The sequence below is a fragment of the Aquila chrysaetos genome, chromosome 1 (genome assembly GCF_900496995.4).
Source record: "Aquila chrysaetos chrysaetos chromosome 1, bAquChr1.4, whole genome shotgun sequence".
In the NCBI taxonomy this organism is placed as follows: Eukaryota; Metazoa; Chordata; class Aves; order Accipitriformes; family Accipitridae; genus Aquila; species Aquila chrysaetos.
The window spans coordinates 36,229,563-36,244,790 of NC_044004.1; the positions used below are offsets into that span (position 1 = coordinate 36,229,563).

General features: G+C 37.4%; 1 protein-coding gene across 17 annotated transcripts in view; it reads left to right on the forward strand.

Annotated features, from left to right (window-relative positions):
- The first annotated feature begins 3,964 nt into the window (after positions 1-3,964).
- Positions 3,965-15,228, forward strand: part of SORBS2 (sorbin and SH3 domain containing 2) — an 87,571-nt gene continuing 76,307 nt past the window's right edge. For all 17 annotated transcript variants that reach the window (XM_030000318.1, XM_030000404.1, XM_030000492.1 and 14 more), the window contains exons 1-4: positions 3,965-4,014; positions 11,820-11,912; positions 13,501-13,527; positions 14,534-14,658. In XM_030000318.1, coding sequence (XP_029856178.1) covers positions 4,005-4,014; positions 11,820-11,912; positions 13,501-13,527; positions 14,534-14,658 — 255 coding nt within the window. In that variant the 5' untranslated portion in view covers positions 3,965-4,004. The remainder of the gene's footprint in view (positions 4,015-11,819; positions 11,913-13,500; positions 13,528-14,533; positions 14,659-15,228) is intronic.

A 15,228-nucleotide genomic window follows, 5' to 3' on the forward strand; every position in this document is an offset into this window, starting at 1 on the left:
AATATTTTCTCTTTGACCCTCTTGCATACTCTGACTATATTAAGTAGAACAGGTAAAAAATATTTTCTGACACAATCTATGTGGAAACTGCCAGCTTGTTTTGAAACAGCAATAGAGTCTGTATGCTCTGATTCAAAACGTACCAGACAAGGTAACTTACCACCTTGTTCTTCAAGAGCCTTTCAAAAGCTGTGTGAGCAAGCAGGCAACTAGCATTCTGAAGTTTGCCCCCTGGTTAGCTACGCAGCTAGCAAGCCTGGGATTTCAAAGAGGTCTAGACACCATGGCTACAGAGCAGGAGGCAGAAAGATCCCAAAAGTTATCCATGAGCTTGGATGCCTTTGATCTGATACTCCTATGTGGCATTTAGGAGTTTGCAATATGTTAATATATTAATAAAGCTGTAACAATAATTTGGGGGGTTTCTATATGTGCTTCTACAAGAAAAAACAAACAAACAACTCCTTTCCTTTACAACCCAGTTCTTTCCAGAATTTTACATGGAAAGGATATTCTAACTTCTGATGGTCTCTATCCTTAGGTAGTTATGGATTATGGTTATTAAAAATTATTAACTTCATTCTTTGAATGAGGTGCAAGGAGATGATAGCATGTTATTACTCATTTAGGCTTTGATTCACAAAGCACTTGCTCACATTTATTTAGTTGATGTTTGGTTGGATGTTAGAGCTCCTACCTTATGGCTGTAGGTGTTCTAACATCTGATCAATAATGGAATTAAACCTCTGAACAGTAAAGACATGCGTCTTGTATTCATGACTAAACTGAGGGCGGGGAAACCTTTCTTGACTTCTCACTAACCCTTTTTATAGCTCCATATAAATGTGGAACAGAAGGGGTGACAGAATGGCTCCCTGCAGCACCCCACACTTCAGAACTTACCAGGAACAGAAGCAGCAATCACAACAACCTATCAGGGTCTTTTGGGAGAAAATAGAGCAGGTGTCAATGAGATTCCCTCAAGTCTTTTCAGTAGCCTCTCTCAATGCAAAGTATTGCTGAGCTGAGGTAATCTTTGTAGCGTTATCAAGAAATACAGGGAATTATCAAGAAATAACATGGGAATATCTATTATGAATTTAGTGAAACTGTAGCAATTATAACCTCAGCTGTATTCAACCTGACAGACCCATTTCTGTGCATTAGTGCAGTCGTTCACTTCCTACTGCATTACCTCTGCCAGATGAAGCCAACTATAGAAGAATGCCATGAAGATTAATCCTGGATCTCACTCTGCAAAGTTTAGGCATGCTACTGTGGTAAAACTTAGTGTTCTTTTAACTCGGCATCTAAAATCAGATGTGAGCTTAGTAGAAAACCTGCCTGATCTAGGTGACTGAACAGTCTGATTTTGCAAACTCATGCATTCCAGTAGCGCTTTGTGTCTGCATAATAATTACAGCTATTCCTTCCATCGTGGTGTTAGCTATCTCAGAGCCGAGTATCTTAGCTGATCATCAGGCATCCTTTTTGGCAGTGAAGAGTGGCTGATGCTTCCAGTGGAACATTCATCTTTCCTCTGTCGGGGTTTATATTAGAGCTACTTACAAACCCATTCACAAAGGAACAGTTTTCAGGGGGCAATGAAGTAGGAGCAGAAGTACAGAGCAAAAAAACCCCTTTGCTCCCCCCACCCCTGCCCCACACACACACTTTCTTGAAGCAAGGATTTTAAAGACTGCTTGAAACAATGCTGAGTAAAATGCTTTCAGGCATATGACCGTTAAGTTCATTGCATTCGTTTGGATCACACTGCCAGTATCATTAAGTATTTGAATGCTACTTCAGCTCCTTAGAAGCAGAGAATTTCAAATAATTTTAGTATTTAAATGCAAGGCCTACTGTTTGCATGAGTGTGATCTATATTGCCTTATTTACATGCATACTTTTCAGGTATGCAGCAAAATGAGATTAATGTGGAAACGTTAGTGGTTTGTATGCAATCCCTTGCTGAGTGTCAGCAATGCAGCCTAAGCTGTTCAGATAGAAAAACTCTTAGGAGGACAAAGCTGTAGTGCTAAAACTGAGTGTTGTCTGTTAAAACTGGAGTAAGAGTTAAGCACGCTTCATGTAAATATATCAAAGCCACCTGCTAGAAATCATTTTGGCTCTGCAGTGTTCCAAGAGTTCTGTACTTGTTGGGTCTGAAAATAAATACCATGTTGCATTCCGTAGCTTGCATGCGGTACCATCAGTGATTCAGTTCCAAGCTAAAAAGAAGGCTTGAAAATGGTGTTTCCTCTAGCAGCCTGAAAACACTGTAGGAATTAGAGGCTTTAAGAATATTCTGTAGCTGTTATAGAAATCCAGGATTTCATTCAAAGATAATTTATCAAAAAATGAATAAAATCGTTTACCTTAATTTTTAAAAGATCTTTTAGAAATTCTCAGAGGTAGCTGCAGCATAAAAAGAATGTAATAAAACTTTATTCACTGCCCCATATCTATTTCCATAGTTCTCAAGAAGCTTAACATGCATCTTTTTTGTCACAAAAGTGACTGAATAATAGCAGCAGAGTTCAGATAGTTTGTAAAAAACAGTAAGTTTTTCAAGCAGTAGAGAATCTGGCCTCATGATGAATACAAGAGAATACAGCAATATGCATGTTGCCTCAGAGGTACAGTTAATTCAGGGTTCCTGCTGAGTTAAGCTGGAATTCTGTTTCAATATTTTGTTTACTTGTGTTAATTAGTATCTTGAGTCTCCTATTATAAACAAGGACCCTCATGTACACATTCCAATTTCTTCCAATGTAGTCAGGCAGTTTATATTTTTAATTTATTTTTTGAAGTTGTATTATATTAAATATTCTGATTTTCCCTTTGTTTTATCCTGAACTTGATGTGGGAATAGTGCAGAGGGAGAATGACTTTTTTTAGCCCTCGGTATTTTGGCCTCCAGTGTGTCTGCCCACTTAGTAAAGTAAATTATAGTGGGCAGCATATATGTAACGATACAGCTGAGATTGGCCAGTACACAGAATGCCATTGGAAACCTTTTCTGCGTTTGTCTTTTTATCTCTAAAAGAGCCTGAATAAAAGAGCCATTAAAGCTCCTGATCCTTAGATAAAGCTGTGACATAAACTGTCAGTAGATAGAAAATACTGTCTAGTTTGTCCTGTGACATACCATTAGTAGGTTAAAGTTGCCTGTTAATGTAGGATGTCGTGCTTTTTCTACAGTTGTAGTTTGGTTTTGTGGAGTTTTACTATTCGTTTGTTTGTAAGTACTGTATAGAGGTGGGATATCTAAATAAAGAGATTAAACGTTTGCGTGCTTTTTACATTATTTTGGTGTAAATTATTACCTTTAAAAAGCACATTGATGTATAGTGACTTGATTCCCTACCTGTTGACTCCATCAGGAGTTTTGAAGTGGGTTCCTATCGATGCTAAGACACATACCCTGATTCTGTGCATAGCAATATAGTGAGCAACATTAAGAGTGTTGGTGGTGTCTGTAGAGACACATTAAATCACTGGATGAAAACAGCCACATCTCCTGCTTATAAACCGTTGAAAAAGACCTGCTAACTGGCTGCTTAAAATATATTTGGAGAGACCTACTCTTTATATCTTTCAGTTTGCACAAAGGAGTCAATAAAGCTTATAAGCAGCCTTTAAAAATATTTCCCCATTCCTGTACGGGAGTAGTTTTTAGTTTATAGTTTCAAGACCAAAAGTCAATCACTAGGTTTTTATCCCAGAGCAAATGTTTACAACAGAGGTACTAAACACTTGAAAATAGAGTAGCTTATAATGGAAGCGACAGCTCATATTTAACTTTGGAAGGACAAGCAGTACCAATTTAATTAAAGCTGTGTTAAAATAGGACTGTCATTTGTATCACAGTGATTCTCCACCCCTCCAAGAAGTCCTGCTGCCATTTTGTACCACACATTCTTGTCTTGTGCAAATTAATAGATCGTTTTATTTTCCACAGGAAATCTGAAGACTTTTATAGCAAATCCTCCAGTGTCAAAATGAACACAGGTATGCTGCTTCTGTGAGATTTTTCTTTACTCTTATGTGTTGTTTAGTAAGCAGAGAAGGTCCCAAATTTATTTAAATTTCCATGAGCAAATTGTACTTTAGTTGGTGCTGAACTCAAATTAAGCAAGATATTTTAATAGTATGTCTGCTTATGTGCATTTGTATTCCATATATAAAATTTACATACATGTTTTTCTATGTATGGATATATATGGATATGTGAAATATACATGCATGTTTAGCTTTCTGCGCTTAAGTATCAGTTTTGTATGTGTATGTTTTATGTAAAAATACGTAGTGTGAGGACGTAACAGCTATGGAAAAGCAGTGTTAAAGCATCACATTTTCCTAAGAAAATGCACATGCTTTAAAAATGCTTTGTTTTCATTCTCTACTGTTGTTAAATTAAGGGGCATATAAATACTACCCTGTATTACTAGCTACACTTGCATAATCAGATGAAAATAACTATTTTGTACTTATAGCAATTTGAATCTTCTCTTAAGTTGCTGTGATAGGTGTATTGACTAATTGAAGTACTCTATAGGAAGTTATCTTCATGATCTGTGACAATGTACTAATATTTGCTCCTGAGTCACTGAAGTCAATAGATAGTGCTGCTGGTTTTGCTGGAAGTGGGAACAGGCCTGTCGAAAGCAGACTGGTGAAATCCTGGCCTCACTCCTGTCAGGTGTAAATTTTCAGTTGTAGTCAACTCTTTATACTCAATGGGCGAACTGTCTGGTTTGCAGATTAACTATGGCGTGAGGATAGACATATCTGTCCTTTCCAAACCAGTTGGTTTTATCATTGACCATAGTGCTGCACCATGACAACTGACATGACAACCTGAAATAAGCAAAATGTGTTATGTGGGACCTGAGGACCTGAACTACCTTTGAAGCCAGTTTGGGTGTTTCAGCAGCACGTTCTAAATCGAAGGGATTAGTTTTTCCGTGGTATAGGTTGCCATTATCTAGACCACTGTATTAATCAGGCTTCCTGGCTTCCTGTTGTCTCAGACAACGACTGGAACTCAGTAGGACCATGTTATTGGACAGCTCTTTTTAATACAAAGTTCAAATATATTGTCTCACTTGAAACCTCTATGTCTGTAAATATAATAAGTAGGATAAATTAAATTTCTCAGTTGAGTTTGTGGGCTTTTTCCCAAAGTTTTGGTTGTTCTTAATTGTTTTACAGATGCTAACCAGGGTGGTGTGTTTTTTTCATTTCTGGAAATAGTATTTGAAATTTGTCCTATTCTCTTGCATTTTTAGTGAAGACGTCTTTCCTAAACATGTCAATCTGTATAATTAAGGTAGTACTGAAATACTGCTTACTTCATAGAACTGTAATTTCAGAAGTAACTCAGCTAATCATCATGCATTTGACTGTGATTACATTGTGCGTTGCAATCGTGAGAGTTAAAATCTTACGATAGATGTCATTTTATAGCTTCTACTTTGAAAAAATGTGGATAGAGCAGTAAATTGCCAGTTTGTGCTACTGCAGCTCTGAAGTATGGCTTTGTTCTATGTTGTACTAAGATTTTTTCATGTAAACTAGAAATTCTTGAGAGAAATAGACGTAAGATATAAGTAATCTATGTGGCTGAATGACTCCTGTTAGGGATTGGGGGTCTTCTGATCACACAGGAGCCTTGAAAACAGACTTAAAAGACCTGAACACACCTGAAATCCTTTCCAGTTACCGAAGGATATCATGGTTCTAAGCTGAACTGTAATCTACTCTGCACTTACACAGTGAAAACATTTTTCAACTTGTGTGTGCTTGCTATTAATGTGCATGTTACCAGCTGCACTAAAAAGAGGTGTTGACAAAAAACATGGTATTATCTGTCAGTTCTATTGGTGTGTTGTTTCCTAACTGTAAAAAAAATAAAAATATCCACTGAGTAGGGTGTATAAGTGAACATCTTGCACCTATCTGTTAATGAGGCATCTCTTTACTAAGGAAGAGAGTGACTGAGGTGAAAGCTGTTCTGCATGGTGTTCTGGTCTAGTTTCTCTTTTTCTTTTTCTCTTTTTCTTTTTTTTTCCACTGTGTTGTCTTTGAACATAAAATGAGTACCCCCCCCCTTTTTTTTTTTCATATTTCACTGCTTTATAACAGGAATTTGTGCATGATGCATTTGGAGGTTATCAGATACAATTGATTTGCCACTAGTTTGGTTTAAAAATATACATTTCATTTATTATTCTTGCAGATAAATGAGCACCCTAGTTTGATGCCAGTAACTCCTGAAGTGGCAAAGCCAGTCTATATGCAGCTTTAAAAATAAAAAGTAAATCTACTGCTTAGAGTGGGCTCCTCTAATCCACTGTTCCCTGTGGCTGCAGACTTGGCAGTCTGTCTCGGCGAACCCTGTGGAAGATATTTTTGTCTACAGAGAAAATGTTTTTAAGAGCTTTGGTTTTCAATACTCTACCATATATGGGTAGGATTTTTTAGCATTTGATGTTAATTCTGTACCACATGTTAGGAAGGAATATTCAACAGCATACAGCAATGAAACATATTAGCAAGAGCAAAGAAATAGATGTAAGATATAGGGGAGGTTTTCAGAAATAGACGTAAGATATAGGGGAGGTGTTCAGAAGTACCAAAGGTACTCTGGCTCATAGTTCCTTTTGGTGTTCAAATGCTGTCATAATTTAAAAATAGTAGTCTAATAGAATTTGTGCCTTTTTAAACTGAGACTAAGCAATAATTAACAGAATAGTCTTTTTAAACTATATATAGGTTTTCATCAACAAGTCTTCAAGTACTTTACAGATTTGATGAACATCATTAACTTGGTGAGACATTTTGAGAAACTAAGTTACAGAAAACCTGAGCTACCTATGAAGCTCACATCAGATTAAAACACAGGATAAATGTGCTTATTGTTCATATTACATATGTGCATGCATAGCTGATGTTGGGGGAGAGGTAATTGCATTGAGGAATAATGAATGGGTACAAGTTAATATGCTAAAACAGATTCTTAGTGTCCATCCATAAAATTTTGGCTGAGTTTCACACAGATAATTCTTGATAAATGCATCTAATTTTTAAACTATTAAACAAGTTAGCTGTTTGCATTAGATGAAGCACATAAAGAGCAGCCAAGAGTCAAAAGGTATGCAGTTCTGGAAGACTGCAAATATTTTGTGTTTGTTAAAATTATTAATGGAAGTCATCACATGGACTAATCTCTTACGTTTTGTCTGGGAGACAAGAATAGAAATTCTTGAGTCCCCGCAGAGTTCCTGAATAGATTGTGACGCCACTTTTAGATCACTAAAGCAAATTAGATGGGTTTGAGTGTCTCAGGCATTCTACCAAAAATTTACTTTTTTAATCACTATTTATTGTACTTTAGCAGTATCAAAGAACCAAATAATAGTAGGTTCAGGTTCACCTGTGTAGTCAATGTCAGTATGTGATAAGTAGTCATATGTGATAAAAGCTTTGTCTGCACACCCACAAAGGAGCTTGGAGAAACAGTGGCAGGAGGGGAAGCCCAAATAATAGCCTGCACTGCCAGGCTACTCCCAGGCCCATCTCAGGAGCCATCAAAGACCCATCTCCACAAGCCTAGAGGAGCATGGGGCACAAGGGCAGGCAGGAACCCAAATTAAGGAGTCCCAAGGAATGAAGGGAGGCACAAGGGCCTCCCTTGTCCAGGCCCTTCTGAGGACTGTCCCAGGAGAGCCTCAGCCCTGGCGTCCAGGCATGGAATGAACGGCAGACTCAGTGTCTGAGCCCAGTTGCTGGAAGGATCCGCCTTGTACGTGTGTGTGTGTGTATATATTCTCACTAGTGGACCTTCGTCCTGCTCAGCCAGAGCGGGGAGGGCGTGAGGCCATTGTGCCATCTTGTGTTAGTGTGAGTGCTCTGGGTGTCTGTGATCTCCGTGGCCAGCCATGTATGTATGTGGTGTATACATGTGCTCTTGTGCACGTGTCTGCTGGGAACACATCTCCAGACCCACTACTGGTTGGACCTGGGGACACAGAGAGGCAGCGGCTTCATCTGTCTTGGACTGTTGGATCCAGCACTATGTATTTGCCTCAGAAGGCCAGAATGCGAATAGGGAGTAAGAATCCCTGATCTAAAGACTTCTAAACTTGAATTCACTGTGCAGACAAAGTAGAAATTGATACCGTTCACAAGTACAGTGGATAGAATAAAATGATCAGCAAACATGATGTTTGGGTGCCATTTTTCTTTGAGCTGTAAGAGCTTATTAAAAGTTTCCTGCCCCCTGGCTGCTCTCTCTCACCTCTTCACAAGAGGTCACCGTCCTTTCATCTTTGCTAACCTGGTTTATGCCACTGCTTTTACTGACTCTCTGAAACAGTCTTTTCAAAAAAAACCCACCCCATGTTCCTAATTGAAAGTGGTGGTGTTTTGAATTGGCTCCATTCTGCTTTGGAGCAGGACCTGACCAATAGACTATTTGTCAAATAGAGCTACAGCTCACTTAGGGTGATGCTGTTTGTAGTGGGAGCAGTTGCTGGGATTGCAGATTTAGGGGATCAGGGTTAAAGTACTTATTTGTGGAGAGAAGCAGAATTAAGGGAGGGAGAGAGAAAGAAGTGAGGAAAGGTGAGGAATGGAGAAAGGCTGAGGAGAAAAATTGTAGGAGAGGAGCTGGCAAAGGGAGAGGAGCTGAATGGTGAGCTAACAAGAGGAAGAGAGCATCCAGAGCCCCACCGCAGAAAGCGTTAGGGTACATAGGCAGATACACACATCCTCCTAGCTGGAGGGCAAGCCACCACCTTGCCTGTCTTTTCCAGTCAGTGAGTGGCTCTTTTTTTTCTCTCTTTAAAAGTAAGTCTACAACATTGATCCTAGCATTCAGGAGTTTGTCCCTATATGGCCCTTGCTCTGCAAGATACTGTCAGAAACATGTCTCACCAGATAATCCTTACCTCTCCCGTCTCCTTCATTTTCTTCAGGACCTGCTAAGGATGCCTGTTTGTCTTCTCTTGATTTGATGGGTGTATGTAGGGTTTGCAGAAGAATATCTAGGCACCAACTGTGCTAAGTCGTGATTTGAGCTGGACTTGCATTTTAGGCAGCTGGTTTGATTGTGAATTATTGCCCAACTTCACATTCTATTATTGCCTGCAGACCTTAGCCGATTCAGGTCTCCTTTGCTTCAATGTTAAAACAATACCTAGGAAGACAGGACTCTCACTCCTGAAGAATTTGTCATGTCAAAAGCATAGAGAATTGTGTGTATGTGTATACATATTTGCGCACATTTCATTTTATATAAATGCATACATTTTTGTATAGATTGTTTCACATATCCTCATTTGTTCCTTGAGTAACAGCTATGCAATATTAATTCCTTATAGTTTGCAAGTGAAATGAGCAGATGATCATTAATTCAGCCTCCCTTACTGTTTTTCAATTCTCTGTTCTCTAGACTTAGAGCTTTTTGGTGTCATTTGGACTTCAAGAATCTGATTGATTGAATATAGTTAGTATTTGCTGGAAATTTGATAGAGGTATGAAAAAGAAATACAGGCTGGAATAAGCCTCATGAAGTTCAACTGTGTAAGGCCATGCAGATTAGGGAAGCAGTTTGAAAACTGCCTGTTTTGAGGCAGCGTGCAGATTCTTCTGATCCTCATTCAGATATGATGCCCTTAACTTAATGGGAGCCTGGCCTGAACAAAGATGGGAAGACAGAGTCCATCATGCATAAATACGTGCTTGCCCACACACATTCATATTTTATTAGAAATTTTGCACAACTCAGTATATTTGTGCAGTTACATCTTAACTGAGTGCTAGTTGACTCTCATTATTTTGTACAGATACTGAGAATGTTATTGCAGGTATGGGCTTCTATATATAGGGGTAAATGTTGTATGCATATATGTGTACAGTCAGTTACAACATCTGTTTTAGCTATCTTGTGTGAAGTCATGTCAAACACTTTGCTAGATAATGGGTCCACTAAGTATAAAACTCTGATTCAGTTCAGTTACATTAAAAACTAATTTGAAGCAGAATTTCTTGAAGTTACAATGATAAAATATTTGTAGTCAGTTTTCTTGTCATCTTCCTTTCCTCCCACTTCAGTTTCTCTATCCTGAAATTCAGGAAGGTAGCTTTTGAAAAAATACAAATAAAGCGTCGCTTTGTTTGAATAAAAGATGTGACAGTATAACAAAACTGTTTGCCTGTTAGCTTGTATTAATCAAATAAAGTATGTTGTCAAAGTCTGCCAATATTCGGATAAGAACAGAACCTCAATATCAACACATCGTCAGATCACCTTGGAATTACTTCTGGTGTATGTCACTGGGAGGGAATGCAAGAATGGAAAATGTGGTTTTAATTACCATTGCCATTCTATATTTATATAAGCAAACTAAAACAAATGTGCAGATTTGATAGCCATTGTCTTTGTTTCACATGTACAGCACCAATAATTAATTGTGGGTAATGCATTGCTTTTGACTATTGCTCACTGAAATCATTTGGCCTTTTGTCTTGACACTTGGAATTGGCAACGAGTCTTTGGAACTGCTTAAACTTGGGGCAGTGGCTCTGATGTTTGCCAATGTTAACAACTCCTTAATGCATATCCTGCCAGACCTGTGGCCAGCGGGCTCTGCTCTTTCGGGGGAATACTGGAATGGGCAAAGAAATACCAGGAGCTCACTTCTCTTGCAGGTGTGGGCTAAAGATGTCTCTGTGGCTCAAATTACTGCTATCATAGGAAATACTTTCTACTAATAGGTTGCACATCTTCCTTAAGCATAATTTTATAAAACTCCCTGTCATAGGACGCAGTTATAAAAACCGTTAGGGCCTCTATCATAGTTCTGGTTCTTCTTTACTTCAGTGGGGCCCTGTATGAAATTTTGGTAATATCAAATATGAAAAATAAAGTAATTATTATAGTGAAGAGCAGAAAAATATTCTAGTTAAATATAGTCAGGAAGAATATTTATTAACTTGCTTTTACAACTGTGATAGAGTTGCTGAAAAGCTAAGTTGTGGGAAAGCTACCTTCTAATAATAACAAAGTATTTATAAAATAGAATGAGAGCTCCAAGTGAGAGAAGAGCAGAGAGTGAGGAAAGGAGTCATGCAAGGTCCAGAAGAAAGTTTTTTTCCATTCCTGGTTGTTCAGAGTGATTTTAAATTTCTAGTCATTCCCTCAGGATGTTATTGGGTTCCAGACATACATTTTTTTAATCTTCCGTTAGATAAAAAAAGAAGAGGGGGAGGAAGAGCAAGGGTGTTCCACCAAAACAATGAAAAAATTATGGCATCCTTAGTAATTTTGTTTCTTGAGCTTAAAGGATCCAAAAGACTGAACAAAAACACTTTGTCAGCTGATCAAACATAAGCTTAGTTTATGAATGATGTCTTTCTAATGCATACAATGAAATTATTTTACAGTGCAGATTACTGATTAATATTACTCTGGAATGCTTAATCCTTCATCTTGATTACTTGGTTGTTTTTACTAATTCGCTATAATTAAGCAGTCTTTCAGGTAACAGAATGTATATATTTCCCTAGTGGATTAAGTATTAAATATTGCTTTCTTTACTTATTTTCTGTGAGGTTTATTGTTATTTAAAGCTTGTGAAATTTTATGTGTTCTGCTAATTCGTGATACTTGTAAATTTACACGTTCCTGCAGCAGTTCCCTAACTGCATGCTTATTTTCACATATGTTTGGTGTATCTCACACTGTGATATGTTGCATGTGCTTGCTCCCTTTGTCTGGGGCTGCTGTCTGTATTGTTTTGTGCTTCCAGATAGCGGTGGGTGTGCTCGCAAACGTGCTGCAATGTCTGTCACATTAACAGCTGTGAAGAGAGTTCAGAGTTCTCCAAACCTATTGGCCTCAGGTATAACCGCTAACCACTGAGATAATACTCCTGAATGGCTTTTCTATAGTGTTACGCATTCCTGCAATATTACTCTGCAAGGAGGAGAAGGGTAACTGTATTTTCTGTTCCACTGACAGGTCTGTTACTTCTACAATGCTCTTTAAAAAGTGGTCTTATTTTCTCTCTGCCTATGCTTAGTAGCCATTAATGAAAAAAATCAGGAAGACTTAGGAAAAATCAGTTATTTATTAATTAATTTTGCCTTTGAGTCCTATGTCCCCTGGTTTTTTTTCAAGATAACATAGCATGAAAAGTAGGTTTTGTTTATTACAAATTTTGTTTATTGCAGCTTGCTTTAAAAACTCTTCTCAAAGGAAAAGAATCTGAATGTTATTGTAAAATGATCATCAGAAGCCAGATTAACTTCAAAAAAAAAATTTATCAAGCATGTTTTCCTAAAGATGTTTAAAACAATAAAAACATGCAGAATATTCAGTACACAGGCAGAACAGCTTCTTAGCAATACTCATGTCTGGTTTTGCAAAATTTAATCTTAATGGGTATCAGCTGCCCAGGTTCACTGGTGAATTAGGTAGTTGTACGTATAAATCAGTAAGGAATCTTGAGTGGTGTAGACTAATTTCCACCAATCTGAACATGCAGTGTTCACACCAAAGAAGCATAATGCAGGAAGGTGAACAAAGAATGACCCAGAAAATAATTGCAAGATAAAGTCTTTGTTTTGTAGATCTTCTCAAGGGTAAGACTAATCCCCAGGAATAAGAGCTGTTAGAATTTATGAAGCAAATTAAAAATTTGGTTGTTACTCTTTGTAAGGATAGTGGAAGTGTTATTGGGATTACTGCATGTATGTAAACTTAAGAAAACATTGGGTTCTTATTTCTTAGCAACCCTTCTAACAAATTTTTATCATTTAAGCATGTGATACAAACCTCTTAATGTCTTGCTTTGTTGCAAGTGATAAGGAGTGCTTTTAGTACTATAATTATTGTACATTAAAAATATTTTTAATTTGTTTAGAGATGTTGTTATTTTAGTTTCTTTAGGAGAAAAAACCACTAATATATCTACAAGTAATTCAAAAAACCACCAGAATTTAAAATCTTTTCTGTGCTGGCGGTATGTATGTATCGGTTTCTGTGTTTTGCTTTGAAGTGATGAAGAAAGCATCACACATTCTGGTGTGAAGGGGGAGAGAAAATCCTGACAGAATCTGTAGGCATTTTCTTGGTTTCAAATTAAACCTTTCCAGCTCATCTTAAAGGGATGATATTTCTTTTGCTATCTAGATTTTAGATGATAGTATATCGCAGTATTTACTAGAAAAAAAAAAAAACCACAGCAAATGTTTCTTTGTTACTGGCTGTCTGAGATAGAAGTGATTAAATAACAGTAACTCTCAGCACACTATAACCTGTAGAATTTGTGCAATGAACATTTAACAGTTACCTATGGTCTAATATTCTGAGGTGTCCCTAGGTAACAGGAGGGAATTAGGTAACTGAACAAAAGGACTCATATATTTTTCAAGTTGTTTCATGTTTTTATTTCTGACACAAATTAATATTGGATGTTTCTTTTTCAGGCTCTGATTCTCAGTCTCCAGATTCAGGTAAATAAAACACTGTTTTATTTATGTATCCGTGTAATACCATGTAAGTGGATGAATTATAAAAATCTTCCATTTATTTGATTTCACTACTCCATACATCCACATTCTTTAAGGAAAGCATCACTGAAATTTTAATAATAATTGCAAGTGGTTAAGACCTCAGATTCAGGTCTCATTTGAAAGCAGTGTTTCCTATAACACTGTATGTGTTGTCAGAAAATGAATTGTGTGGGAGAATACAGACTGCTAATTTGCCACCTTTAGCGTCAGTGGCACTTGCTATTTTATTTTTACTCCCTTACTCAGGATTGCAAGTTCTGCCCACCTCACTTAGCAGCCTGCTCACATAATGTGTTACTTTTCCCAGCCTCTTACAATGTTTTGTCTTCAAATCTGTAACTTGTTGAGGTAGGATAGTATCTCCTTCTATGTTTGGACAATGCCCTGGGGGCCCTTCAGCTCTGAGAATAGAGACAAAACATGGTTAGTTGGTTGGAAAATTGAGGTGTCATTCAGATTTGGAAATAAGATGCATTATTGGAACAACTATTCAGGTATTGTGGTGAAATCTGGTGAAACTGCCATGACCAACTAACTTTAAGCAAGCTGGGATGTTTTTCAAAATCTGATGCAGCTGTGAAGTTCAAGAACTTAATCTGTGGAAGTACTTCAGCCTGCTTTATACGGGGGCTGAAGCACCAACATCTCAAAAGGACTCCCAAGGTTAAAATCCATAGTATGTATGAATGTTGTGGGGAGATATCAAATGGCAGTATTGTCAATGCTTGAGTTTTCTAAATTTTAAAGATAAATATTTTGTGAAGTGGCAGCTTTAGCCCTGTTCTTATAACTTCCATGATTATACCAGCAGCAATGTCAGTTGTGTAGTAGCTAAGCTTTTCCACAGTTTGTTTAATAGCTGAGTTGCTATGATGATAGCAATATAGAGATCTACTAATCACAAAAGAAAAAAAATAACTATTTGATTCTTTTTTCCTCACAAAAGCTTGGAGATCTTACAATGATGGAAGTAGAGAGACACTGAATGGAGATGCTAGCAGCTCATCTCTTACAGCAAAAGGTTTTAGGAGCGTGCGGCCAAATCTGCAGGATAAAAAATCACCAACTCAGGTAAAACTGAACACACCAAGTTTCATGCTTTGGTATTTGTGTGTGGGTTGTTCTTGGGGGAGAGCATATATAGATGGGATACCTCAATGGAACATCATCCTGATGACTTCCCGATAGTGCAAATCACCTGTTCATATGGGGCGTTACAAACTGTTCTACTGCATAGATAAAGTGTACTCCACACAGGATGTATGCCTCCAGGTTAATTACCAGAAATTGCTTTCAATGAACAAGACAGCCAGCTAAATAAAAGTAGGTCATACACCAATAAAAGCTTTCTAGGAGTGTTGGCAGACTTCAAAGAGTATTTATTAATATTTTACACTCGGAGAAATGCATCAGTCATCAAAATAATATCTGAAGATAAAGGTTTATTAATTATAAGGTAGGCAATGTTGCTGCCTGTTTTGCAGAACAATATAATTAGAGCACACTAAAAAAACCCCTCTTAACTTGGAAACATATTTATCTGTCCAAAAAAGATAAACATACAAACGTCAATACTGTCTGTTACTATTTTAATTCAATTCTGTGTGTTTTATGTATGTGTATTACCTGTGAATAATAGCT